Raw genomic sequence first — 23,704 nt, forward strand, 5'->3', positions numbered from 1 at the left:
CTAGCAACTTTCTTTGTCTGAAGCTGTACAATTGCTATGAATAGCTTAAAACAAGTTCTGACAGAAAATAAGGGTCACTAAAACAAGCACTGCTGCTACAGAATGTGTTTAAGGTGCCTGTGACTCATCACTACCACTGCATGTCAATAAGACGGGAAGACTATCATTTCCTTATGTCTATCATTACTCATATAAAGGATTCTTGAAATGAATTCTGGGAAGCAGACATGAAAGCAGTAAAACGTCTCGTGAACATGGCAGGTCTCATGACATCCATTTTGTGGAAAGCATATCAATATTTTAAAACAAGCACTTCAGTGAATTTGACACATTAGAACAGCTCAGAAACAAAGATACAATGAAAAAGCATTTCTGAGTTTAAAGTTGAGTCTTCTTTTATTAGCATACACTCACTAGGCTGCAGTATTTTGTGAAGGTGAAGCAGAAACAGTGGTGATTCCCCCTCAGCCATTAGTATTGCGATCTCTAAATAGTGGTCTTGGCACTAAAATACATCACAAATAACAGACAGTTTTTGATACCTGTAACAGAAGTACAACGTTTGGGGTCCTATTGAATATTTCCTGGAGCTGATGCAGAATGATGTTATGACAGTTACTACAGCCTGAATTTGGGCCAACTGTACCTAGTGAGATATGGAACTTCTGCTGGGAAGAATTCCATTGAATACTAATCTGAAACAAAGCACATACATGAATAAAAATGAGCAGTTATACTTAGAGAAGTTTACATAAGAAAGAAAACTGTGCATTTAATACATTCATAAACATAAAAACAGAAATTAAACTATGCATTCTTTATAAAAGAACCCATTTTTTCTTCAAGTTTCCCTTAACTGGCAACAGTGACAGAGGTATTGCATTTTTCAGAAAATATGCACATACCTTTGACATTTCTGGAGTAAGAAAAAAACATTAAACATAGCTATGATATAACAGAATTCTTTGCATTTATGGTAATTTCAATTAACCATCAAGAAAGAAAAGTACAGTTGTGTACACTTACCATAAATGTAGATGTTCGAGTGTATTCACTGTTGCAGTCATTACATTTGGATAATCCTACTGGCAGGTTGCCCTCAGTCAGCCTGAATTCCAAAGTCCTGGGTCCTGAGTTGGCTGCTGTCGCCCCTTCCCTGACGTCAAGTTGTCAGGGTTATAAAAGATGCGGCCGATGCCATTCAGGTGCCCCCCTAAAAGGGTAGCCAAAATTTATATATATATGTAAATACATGCACCAATATAAACTTTACCTTCATCTAGAAGCAAATACACCACATAGGTTGTATAAATCAGAGAAGGAGAGAAAGGTTCCATCAGAAGAAAGGGGGATGGCGGGTGGGTAACCTGGACTACAACAGTGAATACATTCGAACATCTACATTTATGGTAAGTGTACACAACTGAACTATGTTCTTCGTGTTTCACTGTTGCAGTCATTACATTTGGGTAGAGTCCCAAAGCTATGGATGGGAGGCTGGAGCTAAACAGCATTAGGAGCGGCTATGAGGCCCTGCAGAACTGCAGCGGCAAAGCCTGCCCTGGATTTAGAGTAGAGTGGCAGATGATAGTGCTTTGTAAAGGTGTGCACTGAACTCCAAGTAGCAGCCTCTAAAATGTCCTTGGTTGGTACTCCCCTGAGAAAGGCTGCTGAAGTGGCTGCAGCTCTGGTTGAATGTGGCCTAATGCCTTTAGGCACTGGCTTGCCATGGTGTAAGTAGCAGAAACGAATGCAGTGGCCTATCCACTTTGAAATAGTCTGCTTTGAGATGGCCTTTCCTTGTGATCCTGCAGCATATGCCACTAGTAATTGCTCTGTCTTTCTGAAAACTTTGGTTCTGTCCAAATAGAATCTAAGCTGTCTGTGTACGACCAAAGAATGCAGAATTCTCTCCCCCTTGTTCTGTGGATTTGGATAAAAAGTTGACAGATGAATAGTTTGGTTAAGAGCCACACTGGACACCACCTTAGGCATAAATGTTGTGTTTGTCCTCAGAGAGACCCTGTCTGGATACAAAATGATAAAAGGTTCCACAGCCATGAGTGCCTGTAGCTCTGAAACTTGTCTTGCAGAAGTTATTGCTAGGAGCAGAGCTGTTTTCCAAGATAAAAACTTTATATCAGCAGTAGCAGCTGGCTCAAAAGGAGGCAGGGTGAGTTTTTCCAAGACATAGCTGAGGTCCCATGCAGGCACTGGTGATCTCCTTGGAGGCCTTAAATTTTTGGCTCCTCTGAGGTACTGTTTTAATAAGGGATGAGAAAAGATTGGTGGCTCTGTATTGTAATGAGCCGAAATGGCAGAGGCATGAATTTTAATAGATGAAAAAGATAGGCTTTTATCCAGCATCTCAGTTAAGTATTGCAAAATCTGAGGAATATTTGACACAGCTGTTATCAGTTCCTTGTGCCTGGTTCCAAGCACAGAATCTCTTCCATTTTCCAGCATAAGATTTTCTAGTACTAGGCCTTCTGGCTTCCAAAATGACATCCATCACAGCTTTACTGAGAGGTGCGTTTTGTATGACTACAATATCCGCCATGCTGCCAGGTTTAAAGTCCTGAGTTGGTTGTGCAGGATCTGATTGTTTTGCTGGGACAGTAGATGAGGTATTTGAGGTAAGGTCCAAGCTGGGCATTGAGACAAGTTCTTTAGGATTGGAAACCAGTACTGGTGGGGCCAGTCTGGGGCAATCAGTATCATTTTTGGCTTTTTCTGTCTGACCTTTAGGAGTACCTTGGAGAGGAGAGGCAGAGGGGGAAAGGCATATACGGATAGATTTTTCCAGCTGAAAGATAGGGCGTCCACTTTTCATGCTTGTCTGTGATAAGTCCTTGTGCAGAATCTTTTTAGCTGGTAGTTGTGAGGGGAGGCAAATAGATCTATGTCCGGGCATCCCCATTTCCTTGTTATCATGCTGAAGACTTGTGGATCCAGCTGCCACTCGTGGGGATCCATGAGGTTTCTGCTTAGTCTGCCAGAGTATTTTTCCTTCCTGGCAGGAATTGTGCCTGCAGATGTACTTGGTAAGTTAATGCTGTGTCCCATAAAGTCATGGTTAGTCTGCAAAGGGGGTAAGAATGCGTGCCCCCCCTGCTTGTTTATATACCACATGACCGTGATGTTGTCTGTCTTTATCAGTAGTTGTCCCGGATGAAGTAAGTCCTTGAAGGCTGTCAGGGCATTCTGAACAGCTAGCATCTCTTTTTGATTGATATGTAGATGCATTTGGGTTGAAGACCATGTGCCCTGAATGCATCTTCCTGCCATGTGGGCCCCCCAGGCATAATCTGATGCATCCGTTGTTAGTGTCTGCTTGGCTGGGGGTAATGTGAATGGCTGTCCCTTGTTTTGGTGACAAGCCTTTGCCCACCATCAAAACTCCTGTTGTAGGCAGGGAATAAGAGTAGTCATTGTTTCCAGGCTGTGGCAATGTTGAGTCCAAACCCTTTTTAGGTTCCATTGAAGTTTCCTCATATGCAGTCTTGCATATGGAATTAGTAGGATGCAGGATGCCATGAAGCCCAAAGCCTACAGAATTTTTCTTGCAGATAACTGGGCCTTTGTTGCCAACATTTTGAAACAGGTAGTCAGTTGCCTTTGTTTGTCTGGCGTGAGATAAGCCATCTGGGCAGTTGTATTTAAGCTTGCACCCAGGAATATTATCTATTGAGAGGGTACTAGTTTTAATTTATTTTCGTTGACTGTGTACCCTAGGCATGTTAGAAGTCTTTGCACATACTCCAGATGCTGTAGAAGAATGTCCTTGTTCTCTGCTTGAATTAGACAGTCATCCAAGTAAGGATATATTTGTATTCCTCTTTGTCTGCAGAATGCAATTACTGGTGCCAGGCACTTTGTAAAGACCCTGGGCGCAGTAGATAAGCCAAAGGGCAGTGCAGAGAATTGGTAATGCATTGAGCCTGCCTTGAATCTGAGGTATCTTCTGCATAATTGTCTGACTGAGACATGCAGGTATGCCTCTTTTAGGTCTAGAGTCACCAGCCAAGCGTTCTTGCCCAATATGGGCAAAAGCTGCTGCAAAGTCATCATCTTGAATTTTGGTATATCCAGGAATGTGTTCAGAATAGATAGGTCCAGTATTGGTCTACAGGTCTTGTCCTTTCTGGGTACCAAGAACAGCCTTGAGTAAAATCCTTGTCCCTGCTCTTGCTCTGGTACTTGTTGAATGGCCCCCATGTCCATGAGGGATGAGACTTGTTTTTGTGCCTCTGCCCATTGACCTTTTGGCAGATCTGGCCAGCCGTTTGTCTTTGGCAGTGTATGGAAATGGTACTTGTACCCTTGTGACACGATATTTAGAACCCACTTGTCCTGGGTTATAATGTGCCAATTTTGAGAAAAAAGTGCTTATTTTTCCCCTAAGGGTACTGCCAGGAGATAAGTGCTTAGTGCAGGCAGGGAGAAGTCATTGGGACTGTTTCCTCTATGGTTGTGATTTGTCTTCTCCAACTTTGGAGGTAGAAGCACCCCATTGCTTTGACCTGTAGGCACCTTGCGCCTGGGATCTGCCTCTAGGGCATCTGGATCTGCTCCTTTGAGGTCTGTCTGACACAGGAAAGGACCAATTCTTTGTAGGCCAGTGTCTACTAAACCTAGGTGGCTGCACTGGTAAAAAAATCTTTGACAGTTTGCATAGATTTAGCTTTGTCCTCCATTTTCTTTAACACCTCCTCTGCCTTAACACCAAAGTATCATGCTGTAAAGGTGCATCTAATAATTTAACTTTGACATGATCAGGCAGATTTTGTTCCTTTAACCAAGCATGCCTCCTAATTACAGAACCCATAACTGCGGCCCTGCAGGAGGCCTCCAAAGAATCAAAACCACATTGCAAAGTATGCTTTCCAACTTGTTCAGCTGTGTGCAATAAATCCTGCATTTCCTTGTTTTCTGCACATTCAGAGTTTAATAACATTTTCTGTTTAAGCAATGCCATGACATGTTGCTGATATATGAGCATATGAAACTGACAGTTTAAGGCCCTTATAGCCAAGGTTGCAGATGTGTAAACCTTTTTCCCCCATCTATCCAGTGCCCTAGAATCTCTGTCAGAGGGGATAGGGTTTTTTGCAGCGGAGGACTTAACTCCTTTGGGACCCTGTGAAATAGTTTCTGGGTCTGCAGCAGGGTTTTTAAAAAGGAATTTATTAGAGTGAGGAACCTTGTAATATCTGTCAGGCTTAACAGGAGCTGGAGGTAAGGAGTGAGGGGTAAGACCAGACTCAGAAAACACATCATCTACAATATCTAACAAAGGTGGGATGGCTAGTGGCCTGTGTTGAAGTAGTAAAAGGAAATCCCTGAACCTCTTTTTAGATTCTGAAAAATCTTGGCTCTCCCAGTGGAAATGATCGCTCATGGTATGCAAGGTTTCCCCAAAAGAATAGTCTTCTGCAGGAGGAGCTGAAGGTATAGATTCTTCAGCATCAGAATCCTCATGTGGGGGGAAGAGAATATTCCTGATCAGAAGAGGAATCAGAAGAAATAGAAACCTGATCTGAAGATTCATAGTCAGTCTCTTGCCTAGGCCTTTTATCAGGAGGGGGATGGGAACCCTTGATCAAGGTAATTAAGTCTTCGGCCATTTTGAGCATCTGTTTTTTGGGCATAGAGGCCTGTCCACGTGGCTCTTGAGTTTGTTTCTTTGCTTTAGAAGGTGCTTTAGTCTTTGCCTTTGAAGCTGAGGTTGGCTTAATGTAAAGATGTTTAGGTCTGAATACACCCTCAGAAGCTGGTGCCTGCTCAGCGGCTCCGGACTCATCTGAAGGAATAGTATCCGAGGCTCCAATACCTTGAGTTTCCAGAGGCATGGCTGACTCCAAGTGGGAGTCAGTAGTGGGCTGCGACTCTAAAGTAGCGGGTGTCAGGGGCTGCGAAAGCGCCTTACTGAGAACCGGCGACTGGCTTAGGAGAAGCTTCGTCGTCGGTTTTGGGCCTCGGTTGTCTATTTCTCTCCTTTTCTTTGTGTTTTTTGTTTACTCCGGTAGTCGGATGGCTATCCGACGACATTTCTAGATAATTAAACCGGTGTCCAAAATAGTTTAGAGCAAAATCATACCGACGCTTAACAGTGCGTTGGTTAAATTTAGCATAAAATCGACAACCACCACGTTGTGATCAGGGCCTAGGCAAGGAATATAGTAAGAATGAAAGTCCTTATGAGGTATTTGCTTTCCACAAGAAATACAATTAACTTTTTCTGACATTGGTCTGGAGCAAGAAAAAAGTTTCCCCAACAGGGTACTTAGCTTTATTGAAGACTTTGGATCTGAAACTCGAACACGAAAATCTCAGGAGTCGGCCGACCGGCACTTGCGAACTGCTTCTGCTTCGGGCACCGCGCGGCAAGAAAGACTAAAGAAAATGGCGTCGGCCGCATCTTTTATACCCCTGACAACCTCACATCAGGGAAGGGGCGAAAGCAGCCGACGCAGGACCCAGGACTTTGGAATTCAGGCCGACTGAGGGCAACTTGCCAGCAGGATTACCGAAATGTAATGACTGCAACAGTGAAACACGAAGAACATCTCTTTTGTTATGTAATGCTCATATCCACATTAGTTACCCCCTAATACAGTCTGAGGAAGACAATTTTATGTATGCTACGGGGTGGGATTGAGGAGGGGGACAGTGGTCCTCCTAGTTCACTGTCATCCATACAAGGGCAATAACCATATTTAATCTGTTAATTAAGAAATCTGCTGTTGATGGCAGAATTTTTTTACATGCCCTCAAACAAGGTTCCTATCTAGAAATGGTGGGAAGACCATCATAAACTGAGACAGCAACCACTCCATATCCCAATGGCCTTTCATCAAAACATCAGATAATTTCACTGAAGGGGTGGCTGAATGCCTTCAGTTTTTCATGATGACTTTCTTTCCACCAGTACCAGAACATATGTTCCTAGGAACCTAATTCTAATCCTCATACCTCAAGTACTTCTGACATAGACCTGGAATCATTTTAGCTAAATGGTTAGGTATACTGAGAAATCCATTAGCACAGAGTCTCCAGTGAAAAGGTAAGGCTGCCCATTGTACAGCTACTAAGATCTGTGAGAGCTCACTACCGGGCTACAGTACACAGAGTCTAGCTCATCACACATCCAACATAGGTACACAGGGATTATCCATCACACTGCAATTCTCTGTAAACTCACCAATCAGACAACTTCAGGTGGGTAAAGAAATCTTTATTCCTTTAAGAATTTGATTATATTCTGAGGTCATTGGCCACCCATCAGCAGATAAATAACACAGTTCTTGCCTGAAATTAATGATATGAGAAGTGAAACCTATGTACTTCTTATAACTGAACTATAAAATTCTTACCAAGCAGTCAGACTACCTTTTACTTCTGTGGTAAGTGGTGGTGGTCATGGGGTTGGGGGGTGCCAGTAATATATCATCCTAAACTGAGATGCTGTATGATAATGCATCAAATTTGGCAAGGCAATGTCTTGTCTCATCATTGAGGTACGTAGTTTTGCAATGGCTATTCTAGGTCTATATCTGGCCTAAACAAATAAACAAACCTAAGACAGACTATCCTTCAATTTCTGAATCTGATCTAATGGTGGGTAAGGAAGGCATACTTTGGCTTAGATGTAGCCAAAACAGAAGTATACACACAGTGTTATGAACATGGAGGCCATTTGCAGTTTGTTTGGCACAGCCAACCAGATTAGCAACCATGACCTCAAATATCGCTCACATCATGCTTTTTAAGATGGAAGCAGCATTCACAGATACAGTAGCTGGGAGAGCTGTACAAATATCGCTTTCCGAAAGCCACACGGTTGGAGTAGAGGGATAAAATGACTTTGGCCCAGATGACACAGTTCAGACTATACATATCAAAAACAGAAGGACTGAAAGGATCCCCAACGAGGTACTTATCTGACTTTTTCTTAATTCGACATCCGCGAGAAGCAGGAGCACCTTGTGTATGACTGGCAGCTGAAAAGTTCGGAGGGCTGGTGCGTGCAGACGTCACTTTTATGGCCCACGTTCCTGCTGCCACATCAGACGTCTGACGCACCTACAGGGACTGAAAATCTTTGGAATCCTGGCCGGACGAACTGGAAAGGAAGAAGGCTAAATCCACATGTAGAATACTGCAACACTGGAATAGAAGGCCATCTCATGGGCCCCCACTACAGGAGGTTTAAGGTATCACACAGTGAAGACTTTAACTTGGCTGAATTTTTCTAGCAGTTTTTACTAAATGGTTTTCATAATAAGTAAGTGTTTATAAATTCCATTAACAACTGCAACTAATTTCATCTATGAGACCAAGGATAAAGGCACATATCAAGTGCTCTACTTGTAGATCTGAAAAGTGAAATTGGTTTAGTCAAGCACATCTTTCTACTTAAAACACTAGTCAGTTTTGTTATACCCGACAGGCTGACATCGCTTTACAGCGTATCTAATCAATATGTCATTTACTCTCACACATGGTGCAAACACATCTACAAATGATTATCCTATCTGCAGGAGTGCCACAAGGTTCAATACAAGGACCTCTACTACTCTCCATATTCTTTAACAAATTGACCCTTTGAGGTACCAAAGCTTAAATGTACCCTTTACACAAATGACATAATCGCACTACTTTCAGGTAAATCAAAACTACAGCTACAAGAAAAGCTACAACCAGCACCCTATAAAGTGGCTGGATGACATGAAGCTGCAAAAATAACTCGTGTTACTTGGCACTTAAAGATTCTTGGGCATTATTTACTGTCACAAAACAAAGTTTCTGAAGTTTTATTTTCATCAGCAACTCACTTTTGTTCCACACAAACAAATGATCACAAAAGCTGCACTCAATCACTTGAAGCTGGCATATTTACCCTCTCCTACTCGAATCCAAAAAGCATTAGACTTACAAATAATGCCAAAAGAAGAATTCTGCCTACCACTGTTTGTATTAAAGTTGGCACAAAACACCCATAACCTACAAACAGCAGCATATAAATCTGTAGATTTATAAATTAGGAGCCCACAGGAAACAATAATACAACTCACTAGAAAAGGCCAGCTAGCTGCAAATCACTGCTAGGGCCATTCTTCTACTAAACTGCCTCACTCACAAACTTCTAAACTGCTCCTAATGCCACACACACAACACAACACAACACACACACACCTCATCTTAGAGGAAACAGCTACTCCTTGCAATCATCCACAATTTGCCACAAATGATGCAATCTGTTTCTCTAGGCCACAACTCACTAAAGCACTAGATGAAAGAGCCTTCTCTAAGCTTAAACCAGCAGCACAGTTTTACTGCAGAATGGTACAGATCTTAGCTAAGTAGCTGAGTGATACACAGTCACGCAAAGTTTATTTCAATGCAGTTTCAACTTCTCTATACATGGCATTAAATCAGGGAAATGCAAAAAGTTTATTTTATTTATATGTGTTTACTGGGGTAGTGAACTGATCTCAATGGACCATTTGCAGGCACAGTCAGGGTAAAAAGTTTCACATAAGAAATGAACAACACATTTACAGAGACAAGGATGTGCTAAAAAATACAAATATATATATATATATATAATATATATATATATATGTATATATATATATATATATATATATATATATATATATATATATATATATATATATATGTATGTGTGTATGTATACGTATACAAAGCATTTCTCCCTGGGCCTCAGCTGAAAATGGTCTCTGTTCCAGTCGGACATTCCCAGTAAATAAATGTTAAATAAAAATGTACATATAAATATTTACAGATAGAAGAATACACAACAACATTTAGTTAAAGAAGCAGTTTACAATGTCAAAACATGGAATTATGGTAACCAAAGCTTTATGGATAAGATGTAGCCATAATAACCAAGTTGTTTTATGTTACAGGGACAGCAGCATATCATCATATATAGAGGTATGATGACATTAGAGGAGGCAAGTGAGAGCAGTTGCAGGAAAAGGATACCATGGGGAGAAAACAGAGAAAAGGTAAGAAAGGCATGCAGAGGGAACAGAAGTGTGTGAGAGGGAGAGATAAAAAGAGAAGAGGGAAGTGCAATGAATGAGAGGCAGCAAGTAAGGTGATGACAAGATAAGAAAAGGAAGGATGAAATAAGGATAAAGGAGTGGGAGAGAGCTGCAAGGACCATGTGACATGATGTTCATTTTCATGTAACAGGGTTTATGTAATGTAACTTCGATTTCTTTCACAACATATCCAGAAACAAGAAACAGCTACTCAACTCTCTTCAGAAGGACTATAGATGACAATACTTATACACATAACAGATACAAGACCAAGCAGGTAGGTCAGATACGCACTAAACAGATCATCTTACTTCCCATTTTGACCCATGTACTCAGACAATCATGAATGTGTAAATATACACAATACCTGCACATGCTACCAAATATGGTAGGCAAATGTCTAGGTTATTGTCAACTACTTAGGCTGATGACATTTTATGCACTATGCGATGACTAATAAATATTTCAATTTGCTGGAAGTGTACCACATTTGTAATAAAAATACTTGTCTGTGTACGCCTGCATGTCCTTTCTCAATATTACAGCACTGCAGCTACAACTGTATGTTGAACTCTGTAAATGCTCTTTGACCACGGTCATGGTTGAAAATGATCTGAGGACTAGCCCACCTACCCAGTAAAGCAAGGAAGGCATCCATAATTACTTATGCTGCATGGCAAATAGAAAAAAAGAAACAATCAATAATGTACTGAAACAAATAATACAACTGCAGTACAGTAAACTCTCAGTTAACTGGATCTCGAGCAACCAGAAAAAAAAAAGTTAAAGAAATACAGTAAAATTTTCATGTGTTGCACTTATTGTTTTCCACCCACAGAAACATACCTTATGTTTTTAAGAGTTTTGAAAAAGGATAGGAATAAATTCTGTCTCTCTCCAACCTAAGAACAAGTCAAACCATACAAACAGTATAGGGCACAGTATTAGTCGGTCCTATTTTAATAGCAACTCTCAAGCAACTAGAAACTACAGTTATCTGGCATCTACCAATCCCCATGGGTTCCGGTTAACTGAGAGTTTACTGTACTTGGACATTTGCATCCAGGTAAGTAAAATTACTCACTACATCACTGGACATACAAGTACAATGATCCACTACTTTGACTTTAACATAAAAACCTGTCTTAATCCAACACCGATAACTTTACTCATCAACAGACAGTACAGATGAGGTGTGTGTGTAACCTATGTTGCTTTATTACCAGGTTTGCACACTATGCGAATACAACATGCATAACCCTTGTGCAAACCAAACTATATGCTTTATACAGCATATAATAGAAACATGTAGCCCCTTTTTGTTTTACAAACTTATACTCTTCTCAAATAAAGTAAACAATAAGACAACCCAATTGAAAAAGTAAACAATAAGACAACCCAATTGAAAAATTAAACACTTCATACAATAACAGTATAATCCATAATTTTAGTACGCAAAAGAAACAGAACTAAAAATGTTTAATATGCAAGTTACCTTTATACTAACAAAACAAACAAAATCATTTACCTAATGTCATCATTACAGAAGATTCTGAGAGAGTCTCCACGGTATGTCTTTACTCATCAGCATTATGAAAAAATGCATAAAATCCAACACATTTATATAAAAAAAAACTTTTCTTAAGGTTGCTTAGTACTATACTACTTAACTGTAATACTTCACCCAAAACATGTGAAGTACCAGCGTTTGTTCTGGAAAAGCCTGTGTTAACAGTTCTGCGTACATGTTTTAATTAAAACTAGACCTTCATTGTCCCCTTTGTCAAACACCTTGTGAAAGAAAGTTGAAATGTTTCCAAAACCAGGTTAAGGAGACAAGCTGTGGATGTCTACACTTCACGGTGCTGCCCTGCTTAAGCTGTCTCGGGAGAAGCTCATAACAATATGATAGCAGATAGCACTGAACAAAGCACGTTTTACTTCCTCCTATTTATGTCCTGTTTCATATTCATTACCTGTGGATTTTGTGCACTGCACTCCAGTTAAAACCTCAGACCACTTCTTTCCTTTAATGTAACCTTGTAATGTAATCAGCAGTGGTTAACAAATATAAATATGCCCATGCAGAGTTTTACTTTCATGTGATTAGCAACTGTTTCTTACATTACAACTTACATTAAAACTTTGCGTTTTAGAACGATTGTTCATTGCGGTTCCTACAGGAATGAACCGCAGTAAATGATCATTCTAAAAAAACAAAGACTTAATTTAACTTGTTAAATGTAACTTCAACCCCCCACCTTGCCTCTCAACCTGTTAGAACACCAAAGCTGGACAAAGTCTAAGATAATGGGGGACGAAGGAAAGATTTTAAATATTGTTCTTAAAATCTTAGAAAACTATTACAATAACAAGATTAGTGTTAACTTTGGAGTTCTGAAGGATACGAAGGCTACATAAGGGAAAAACAATGAAGGATCGTTCAGAAAGAAAAAAATGTTAACGTAAGGAGCAGTTTGCAGTTATAATTGCTAAACAACAGTCTTACAGAAAGTATATCTACAAAAAAATTGTGATGAGATAAGTGAAAAGACTGATTAAACAGCAGCAAACATGTGAAGAGTTGAAAACAAAGATCCAATTCAAATGGGCAGGTATGCAAAATGAAATGATAGTTGACAGTGGGAGACAAAAGAAGACTGGAATTTAAAAAATACAGGAAATGTAAAAGAAAAATGACACTGTGGGTGGGAATGTGAGTGACATACCTAAAGTAGGCATTACTTTCGTTACTTGTAGTTGGACCCGAATTTTAGACACTGGGATTGTCCCTTTAAGTTCACCTCTCTGCATTGCACAAGGGCTTGTAGTATGAACAAAATACTCGACAACTCCCCATCAAAAGGGATCTTTACTTTTGTGATCGTGTCATAACTTTTCTGTTGCCTCAGACTTAGAAACAAAGTTCTGGTAGTCACCCCCTTCCAATAATATTTACATTTTGAAGCATGGACGGCAAAACCTCTTCTGTTTTGCTAAAGCTCCTGTACCTCAGCTGTGGTAGAATTTGCCAAATCCCCACTTGCAGTCCATCTTCTGCCTGTTTTACCTATAGCATACCTTGCCAATCTTGCTGCTAGGCCAGGTGCTCTGTTTTTTGTCTTCAGTTTGTTGTCAAGTAATGCACCATCAGTCCCTTAAGGAAGAACATTACCCTGCTGCTACCAATACTTTTGTTTGCTCATCACATGTTGTTTTCACATAAGCTGTTGATGCCACCTCTTGAAGCCCCTTCCTAGAATCTGGATCTCTGTTATATGGGAAACAGCTTTATCTCCCAAAATAGGGTTCACAACACTCCATGCATGACCAGCAAATGAGAGCAATGCTCTCTTCATCTTCTGGACTCAGTACTTTTCTCTGGCAATACAACACTGTCCATCTAGTATATCTATGAACAAGAGAATTAATGCATGTACATGCAGGGTACAGAACTTCTTGTTCAAAAGGAATCACATAGACCAGCCTGCTTAAAAAAAGGTTACCATCTTCCTCTCCATGGCTGTGAGTTTTATCTACCCTGCTCCCAGAGGTTTCATCCTGAACAAAGCACAGATTCCATTCATATGCAACTTCTAGGATACCATTTAGGAGTGACCTAGCCAACATTCACCTGAAGGGAGACAGACACTGCAAAATTTTAATCTCTTCTGAGCAAGTATAATCTTCAGAAAGATGTCATGTTAAGAGGACAGTAACCTCCTCCTTTCTCTCTTTGGTTAAAATGATCCTCATAGTTGAAAATACCAAATGTCCTGGAGTTTTTCAGTCTCTTCCTAAGAAATATGCATCTCCTGAAAAGCATGCTATAACAGGATCTTGCAGTTTAACTTCCTTAAGTAACTTCCATCTACAGAAAGAGTTAGTAAGCCAATTACTATTCCAGGACACTACCTCACATGTTGTTACAAGACATCACTATGTATCTGGCCCCACTTTATACACAAACCAGAAAGGTAAAACATTGTGTCTGATCTCCATCAGTTCTCTCCTTTTCACACCACCATTTTACTCATTTCTTATGTTAGCAAATTAAATCACTCATATGCTTACTTTTTACTATACAGCAACAACTGCCTAAATAAACTGGAGAAAGAAGCTTCATACAAAGAGAATAAATCAATGCCACCCAATACTTCCACATAACACATTCTGCACATATGGATTGTGCATTAAACCAGTCCACTTTCAGAAGGTTGAAACAAACCTTTCGTGTGCACACAGGCATTTACCTTAATCTCCCAACTTATCAAACCATAAAACATTAGACTTCCCTCATGGAGCAGAAATACCATAACACCCAAACCAGTGCTTCCCATGGTAATGCACCGCTGGCACATTTCTTTATCAAGAACCTCTGACTAAAGTTTCAGCCCACAATCGTATTTGGTCCTCATCTCTCCCTCACTTCCAGTACAGAAGGCCTACCACAGCTCCAAGAATCCAGTACCCCACACCACTTGGTTACCCAATATAGTTCTGCACTTATCTCAGTATGTGAATGGTCACCAGCTAAGGTTCTGGCCTATGAAACCCATCACTACCATTCTGCATTCTCTTCCCTAACAAACAAAGTGGGGGTGCTCACTTTCAAGTTACACCAGAATACACTCGAATAAAAAATACGTCAAGTATATTTGTTAACTAACACTCAGACCAGATTCTGCATAAAGTTTAGTCTTTTTTCACAGGCAACAGCAAAAGGCTCTAGCAGAACATATTTCTGCAATAAACACTGGAGATACCTCCATTTTCCACTAAAATGGTAACTCCTAACCTGTCAAGGACAGCCCACTTTCCGCTCAACCTGACACCTGGATGCTGTTATTCTGAAAACCACAAGTGTATAAGCAAGAGGTCACTGGAAGCTGAATCCCATCCTCTCCTTAAAAGAGGAAAGACCTGGGGATGGTTGTCAAAGGAACAGGGCAAACTGCCCCCCCCCCCCCCCCCACACACACACACACACACATTTATCATATGCTTTTGGGATTTTTAAATATAATGGAAAAGGACAACAAAGAACCACTTCAGAAACAGCTCTGCTAAACTTTATACACATGTGGAGGTTATGATCCGTTCCCATGTCAGCTTGGTAAAAAAAGTGAAACAAAACTTAATGCATACTCATGTTATTGCTCACACATATGGGATACTATCTCCCTCTTATATGGGTCCCCTGGTGTGAACTTTGAAAAGTTTTGCTTTTAGGACCTCTAGGCCTCATCTTATGGCTCTGCCCTCTCAAGGTAGCCTTCATTTTTCTCATCAAGCAGGTGCTCATTTATTTTTTGCTGAGCTGCTTAAGACGGTTAAAAAACAGACCATCCAATCCTGTAATATCTGCCCTCCACCAGACCCAACCCCCCCCCCCCCATCACTGATTCTCAAGCTAATACTGCTTGTGGAGCAGTGCTCCCACCTTTTACATTTAGCCATCACAGTTTCTTTGAGTGATCTGCTTGACAAAAGACAATATAATCAATTTGGTGAATTATTGACAATGAGTTTCAACAAACACCTCAAAGTCCTTTATACGTCCGGAGCCGACTCCCTTTTAAAACTGACAAATACTACTTAAATTTAAACCACAGTATATACAAACATCAGCGGTAAAGTAAAAGTAACAACACAGTAATGGTATTCCATGAGCCAGTATAAGGTCGCTAATTTATTTCCAGTATTTGCAAAAGTGCATCAAGCCAAATGAGTTAGACAAATTCTTCTGATGCACTGTAAAATGCAAAGGAGTCTTTGTACACATAGCTGCTATTGCAGTTCTATCATTTTGCTTGTAAACTTCTGGGAGGTATGAGAATGCAGCAGGCTTAAACTTCATACACCTCAGCAGGGGAAAGCATAGGAAAGGGACATGATAAACACAGGTGTAGAGGAGCAAACAACCGACAATGGTAACCCTGGTAGAATTATTCACACCAGCGTCAAATGCAGAATATTTTGTACGACAAAGAAAAGCATTTTAAACAAAACAGAGGAGCATCTAATGAAATGCATGTGCATGCATATAAACATAGTGCATCTGCAAAGAAGAAAAAAAATAAATAAAATTTGTGAAATATGACTTTTCTGTAAGAAGTGACATCAAGTGTGCCATTAGCCCCTGCTACTTGCAGGTCATCAAACATCTTACTTCTCATCTTGGATATTATTTTGACTGAGGCAGGATATAGGCATATAGTATTCAGACCTAAAAGTCTACTCCATATGAATCAAGCAGAACACTGTTTTCCTTTTCCCTATGACAAAATTTCCCCTAGTATCACTAAGGAACAGGTCCTTAATGCTCTCTCTAAGGCCAAGAACACAGCATCAATGGGCCCAGATAATATCCCAGGATGTCTTCTAAACAGCATGAAATATGACCTATAAGGGCCCTCTGGAATTGCTGTTTAATTGCAGCCTCCAAACAGGCTTCATGCCTTATGAATGGAGAACAGCAACAGTCAGCCCACTACACAAAGGTGGGCCATCTACAGACATTGGAAACTGCAGAACCATAAGTCTCACTAGTCTTATAAGTAAAGCCATGAAAAGAATTAAAAGGGAATGATCAAGAGAGATATAGTAAACCTCCAGACACTGGAGCCAACCCAATTTGGTTTCGTTAGGGGCATATCATGCCGACTCAACCTGGTGAATTTCTTTGAGAAGGTAACCAAAGCAATGGATGCAGGAAAAATGGTTCACACTGCCTACCTTGACCTGGCCAAGGCATATGACACAATACCCCATTCAGGCATTGTTGGCAAATTCGAGAGGTTAGGTACAAACTCGTATGTCACCCGGTGGATAGCCAACTAGCTCACAGACAGGACTCAGGAAGTTAGAACTCAGAGTCCACCTCTACAAAGAGGCCAATCACAAGTGGAGTCCCTTAAGGATCAATCTTTGGACCACTCCTTTTTGGCATTTACGTCTCTGAAGCAAAGGCCAATGTCTGTGGTCTCTGGCTGACTAAATTTGCAGATGATTGCAAATTAGGAGCTGTCACTGAATCCCACACTGGCACAAATGTTCTCCAGGCAGGGCACAGACAAACAACTGGTATCAGATCCATGGACTAAAACTAAATGCCAATAAATGCATAACAGTATATTTGGGAAGTCATCCACGCGTGCTATCATTTTGACAACACACCACTTAAGAGATGACCCAGTAGTCAGGGACTTAGGGACACATATAAAGAGTAATCTAGCCTTTGACCATCATGTGTCTACAGTAGTGAGGAAATGATTCTATGTTGTGCAACTTATAAACAAAGATATGGCATCTAATTTCCTATCACTAATTATAATGTCCCCTTTGGTATGTACCTAACCAGACATATCTAACAATTGGAACGTCCACAGAGGTTCCTCACTGAAAGAATACAGGCAGTAAGTAAAATGTCCTATGCAGATCACCTAAAGGCTCTATCCATGTATTCTGTCTCATACAGGCTTTTGAGAGGAGATCTATGCCTCACATACAGGGCATTGACAGATCCCACTCTGATGGACCTCCTGCATAACTGTAAAACAAACAGCACCAGAATTACCCATTCTAAAAACTTAAACCTTGCCTGTGATATAAATAGGACCTGCTGGAGAGACAGGTATGTATCCCAGAGACTACCTCGTCTACGCAACAGGTGTGAAGCAGAGTTCCTCCCTAACCCAATTCAAGTGCAGCTTGGACAACTGGATGGGGAAAAGGAAATTCATCCCTGGTTTGGCACCTATGTCACAGGCAACTGGTAAATGGTTCATCTCCCAGGCTCCTGCTTGTAAAGGTTTCATCTCCCAAACCACTGCTTACACTTATCAAAGGTATCAGAACTTGTCATAGATTTGGGATGGATGCATGGTTAGGCTTAAAAAGGCCCTTGTGGTTGTTAGCCTAGTAAACACCTATGAACCTAAAACAGTCACACTCAACATGCACTATTTCTTCTCCGCAAGTGCAGTTTTCAATTACTGACCACAGAAGGCAAGAGCCCTCTTTTTTTTTTTTTTTTTTTGCTTAAAAAACGCAAACTTTGCAAAACTGTCTCAGGACAGTATAGCAGAGGGGGAGGCAGTACTAGAATACAATATGCCCTATCCAATTTTATTCTTTTTGGAACCCTCTGTGGAACTTGCATTAGCGTGACTCAGTTTACCTTAAAACCAACAATCATTCATTTCCTACCCCCCCCCCACCCCCAAGCGGGGGGGGGGGGGAACGAGACTGCATCTAGTGCTCCCAATTTTTTTCTAATTTGCCAAACACAAATCCTCAATTCAGTGACTCATCTTCATAGGTCTAGATTCTAGTGTTGAAATTAAGTTACACGTTCACAGTGCTGCTATATTTATTTAGCTATGTCATAATCTCTTCTTTGGTAGAGCTAATTTTTTGAAGTTCAACCACAAGTGAAGTCTCACCATTTGCTTGACAGGGATAAAGCATCTCAAATACTGGATGACCTTTTTTGCTGTTCTTAAAAAGGATCAAGTCTCAGGTTTCCTTTGATGACTACATAATTGCAGTAATGTGATGATGGATTTACATTTTTCCCCTAGTTTCTTCTTGTAAGGCAGTATACATGAAACAGAAGGGTTTATCAAACTACTCAATTCGTAGAACTGTAGCTTAAAGGTTAAGCTTTCTGCCTGACAACTTCAGGTCTGGGGCTCAATTCCGAACTCTTTCTCAATCACTGTGTGGAGTATGCATGTTCTCACCACATCCATGTGGGTTTTCTTCAAGTACCCTGGTTGCCTCCTTTCCTTCTCGAGCAAACTGTCTCTGTCTGGCTACTCTAAACTTTTCCCAAACATTGCATTTATCCTGGCCTAGGTCATAGCTGAAAAGTTTCCTAAACATAGTTTGTTTATCTGAGTAACAAAGCAAGTATAAAAAGGTTCAGTTTACAGTTATGGTGGTGCAGTTTAGCATTGTTTTGGGTATCAAGTGGGACCATCTGATCATAGGAAAACTTTACATAACTTCAATGTCATAGCCATATGAGAAGTCTTGAGACTGTCCCTGAATGGTCCTTGGTTAAGTTGAATCTTGAATAGTAATCACCAGGGTGGAAGGAGACAGAGGGTTATTTATTTAACATCTGTTGACAGGGAAAGTCCAACTAGGAACAGAACCTATTTTTCGCAGCAGCCGGGGAGAAACACTCCAGACGCATGTCTTTGGAATGTGGGAGGAAACTGGAGTACCCAGAGGAAACTCACGTGAACATGGGGAGGACATGCAGACTCCACACAGTAGGCATCCCAGCCAAGAATCAAACTGGAGAACCTCTTGCTGTGTGATGACAATGCTAACCAGTGCACCATACAAAGGCAGAGCAAAGTGTGCTCAGTATTGCAGTAATGTCACATCAGAGGTGGCCTGGCTTAAAATGATGTGTTTAAGACAGTAATGCCAGGTGACGTTCTGCACCAAAAAAATAAGTGGCCAGAGTACAAATGTTAGCACTGGAGACAAAGGAGAGGTACCCACTCAAAGTGGAGTGGACCTTTCACCACAACATGGACCAGAGGGATGTCTGATACTTGCTGACAAAAGCTAATACAATTGTCAATCTACTTGGAAAGTACTTGGCAACTGGACATACTTGTCTCCCTTGAGGAAAGGTAACAGATATCTTTTCTGAACTTGTGCATCCATTTCAGGGAACATCTGAGCTAACAGTGGACATCCAGGATGTGACAGCATCTTTCTTTGCTAGATTCTGTCTCCTCATAGAGAATCAGGAAATAAACGGTCTGGTTCAGACAAAATCTGAAGCCATATTCAGAAGACGGGATGGATCTTAAAGAACACACAATCCTTGTGAAAGATGCCATGATGTTTAGGAATAGCAGGCATATATATTAACTATAAAAAAAAGAGACCCAGACCATAAAATTGTCTCAGATAAGATAGAGCAGGATCATCTGGAAGCTGATAAACTATATTAAAAGAGGGCATATTTCACTATAAAGACAGATTTGGCAAGTGAAAAGCTTTTAATTAGCATGCATGGCTAAGCACATCAGACAAGACTTCAAGGCACGTCTGACTTGTTCATATACATGCCAGCAGAAGGCATTCACTGCAGAATCTGTACAGAACTGCTTTATATATTTGTTTAGATGCTACTGTTCAACAACTACTTCAATTAAAGGTACTAGTTTCTGAACAACAACTTCTGCAGTCACATATATAATTTAGCCTACACAGACTACAGCAATATGGTCTTCACTGGTGAAGACAAGTGAAAGGTATTTGCCAGTTCTAACAGCCAAGCAACCCAAGCTAACTCAGCTACTCACTTTTGGCTATTATTTATCATATTTATTTGCTTGGCATATCTTTCTTTTATATTTAAATGTCTTTATTAAATGATCACATTTTAAGTTGCGTAATGAGTTCATGTATATTAATAGACAAGAAAACAAGTTCTGCGTTTACATTACTATCACGCCGTATACATGTTTTCTTTTTAAGAATTTAATTTGTTCCGATATCACAAACTGTGCAATTCCTGCCATCCCTTAAACTTCACTCCTGCTCATGAGAATGATTTAGCATGCACTAATCTTACAAATCACATTTCTATTAAATTCATTCCTTCCCATTTCTAAAGAGCTCAACTCTAATTCTTATATCACCTTTACAACAATCAATACTTCCATTATAGCTTGCTTAGGTTTTAATTTCCATTTTGTAATAAATGCTTTTTGGTTTAGATTTTAATTCCATTTTAGAGTAACTGCTTTCTTGATTGACAATACAATTAAACTTGCCACATCCTTATTGTGCCTAGGCAATTCAGAACCTAAATCCCAGCTCAAAATTAATAATTTCCTTATGTAAACCATTTGTTCCCCAAACATTTCTGTTAATGTACTCTAGAAAATTTTTAAAAACCCGCCAAATCACTACATCCCTGAAAAACAAGCTTCAGGTTTCATCTTCCTTCCAAATTACATCTTCAAAATCTACTACCTATGTGAGTAAAACTCCTCCAAAGGTTTACTTGGGTTATACAAATGGCTACTTAAAATACTTCTATGCAAAAATCTTAAACCTTCCAGACTTTGATGCATACTTGGGAGCCCCACAGATTTCTTCCCATTGTTTCTTTGCAATTTGTCTTTCCATACTCTTTTTCCCCGTTTTTTCTGACCTCTTCTGATTGATCCTTATTATCATGCAATATTTTATAGGTCTACTAAATATCCTCCTTTTCTAGTGGCATCTTCTGTTCTAGACTGTCAGTCTTTGACTTAGCTCTCCCCTATCCCCTTTCTCTTTGGCTCAACTCTTATCAGTACACAATACAGAAGGTAATCAATAATCTGAGGTCCGAAGTCTTGCTTAGCATCTTCCTACTCTATTACCTTTCTCTAAAGAGTTACTTGCCCCAATATGAAGAATCCTTTGTTAATTTCCTTCAATAAATTCCAGTCCCCTCGACTATTTTTTTTTACTCATCTTCTTGCAAACATCCCTGTTGGCAAAATCTCCTGTCCCCATTGCCCCTGCTGGCTTGGTTCTTAGAACATTTTCTGCAAATTTGTGAGTATAACCATTTTCCTTAAAGTCTTGCATCCAAAATCCTAGTCTCCCTAGCTCAGGAATCTCCTCATTCTCCGTTTCATCATTATTCATTTCCACTTTGTTTCCTAACTCTGTTTGGGTTATGTACAGATTCAAAATACTCCTTCAAACCAGATAAACCCTAAAATACCTTGTTTTATGGGAAGAATCAACTTATTCCACTTAACTCTTGTCCTCATCCCTTCCAAATTATATTTCTTCATTTTTTTATTCGTTGTCATCCACATTTTCCCTCCAGTAGCTAAAATTATACCTGACCTATAGACAATGCAAGAGAGATTTAAAACATTTTTACTGCTCACATCTCACTATCCATCACCAAGAGATTCCAGTTTCTTTATTTTAGTCTTCCCTTATATCTTTACCTGCCACTACACAATCACTATTAATGCATACACAAATACTTTATCTTATCACGTCCTCATAACTATGGGTACTGCCAAACCAATTTATGCATGGGTGCATACTTTATCACTAAAACTTTTTTTTCTCATTTAATTTATATTCTGAAAAGACATGAAACTTGTCTCAAAATGTTCCACAATGCCAACATTACCTTTTCAGGATTTATTAAGTATAAAATAATATTTGCAAAGTAAGGTTTTTTTGGTTTTTGATTACCACACCAGTTATATCCCTGAATGTGTAGATACTTTAATTTCTTTGCTAATGATTTTAAATATAATGCAAATAGCAGTGAGGAAAAAGGACAATTCTGCCTGCCTCTGGTCAAACACAGCTTGCCAGAGGGGAGCCCTACCACTTTAACTCTTGCCTCTTACCCTTTTATACTTCCCCCTTATTATTCTATCAGTGAATGCAAATGCTACCAGTAACCTGCTTATAAAATTCCATCCGACCTAAATGAATGTTTTATTTACATCAAGACTCACTAACACTAGTGGCGTCTTCTTAAACTCCAGTTCGAAATGGATCATAATTGTTCTATTAATGTTATCAAATGTTTGCTTCCCTTTCACAAAACTACAATGATCCATGTCTATCAATTTGTGTAGCACCTTTAACACAGACATTGTATGACGATTTAAAACAAAAATGGGTCTTATATGGAGCAGGAAAGTACAGTTGTGTACACTTACCATAAATGCAGATGTTAGAGTGTATTCACTGTTGCAGTCATTATATTTGGGTTATCTGCTTGCAGTAGCCCTCAGTCAGCCTGATTAACAAAGTCTTGGGTCCTGCGTCAGTTGCTGTCCCTTCTTCCATGACGTCAGGTCGTCAGAGGTATAAAACATGCAGCCGATGCCATTCCATCAGTTTTTCTTGCCCCAGATGGCAGGTGCCCTCCTAATGGGAAGGAATTAAATCTATAATACAAGGATATACCTCCAACAAATAAGCAAATACACCAAAAAGCTTTTTGAGCATAGTAAGTGAGAGTAGAGGTATAGCCAAAAGAAGAAAGGGGGCTGAAAGGAGGGTAAAGTACAGTTTTGTACCTACCATAAATGTAGATGTTCGAAGATCCACATTGCTGCAGTCCTTACATATGGGTAGTCCACTGTCCTCGGTCGGCCCGAATACCAAAGTATTAGGCTGACGTCGGTCATGGCGCTCAGATCTGACGTCAGAGCGTCAGGGTATAAAAGCGCATGACCGACGTCATATCCTCAGTCTTTTCTTGCCCCAGATGTCAGAAGGCCATAAAAAGAAAGGCCACAGCCCAAAAACAGGATACCTCCCAAAAACATGCCCAATAACAACCATCACCCAAACCATATAACCATGCCAAACTACAGAGGGGAAGGAGGGAGGGTAAATTGGACTGCAGCAATGTGGATCTTCGAACATCTACATTTATGGTAGGTACAAAACTGTACTATGTTCTTCATCTCACATTGCTGCAGTCCTTACATATGGGTAGAATCCCAAAGCAGAGGTAAAGGGAGGATGGCAAAATCATAAAGCATTAGGGGCTGCTAAAATGCCCTGTAATATTGCAGTGGCAAATCCAGCCCTAGACTTAGAATAAAGAG

General features: G+C 40.1%; 1 protein-coding gene across 1 annotated transcript in view; it reads right to left on the reverse strand.

The window, feature by feature from the left end:
• MED14 (mediator complex subunit 14) overlaps positions 1-23,704 on the reverse strand; it is a 1,872,212-nt gene that overhangs the window by 468,204 nt on the left and 1,380,304 nt on the right. The window contains exon 18 of the mRNA XM_044071834.1: positions 543-695. Coding sequence (XP_043927769.1) covers positions 543-695 — 153 coding nt within the window. The remainder of the gene's footprint in view (positions 1-542; positions 696-23,704) is intronic.

Source organism: Protopterus annectens, chromosome 5.part0, assembly GCF_019279795.1.
Source record: "Protopterus annectens isolate FY-2018-M chromosome 5.part0, PAN1.0, whole genome shotgun sequence".
NCBI lineage: Eukaryota > Metazoa > Chordata > Ceratodontiformes > Protopteridae > Protopterus > Protopterus annectens.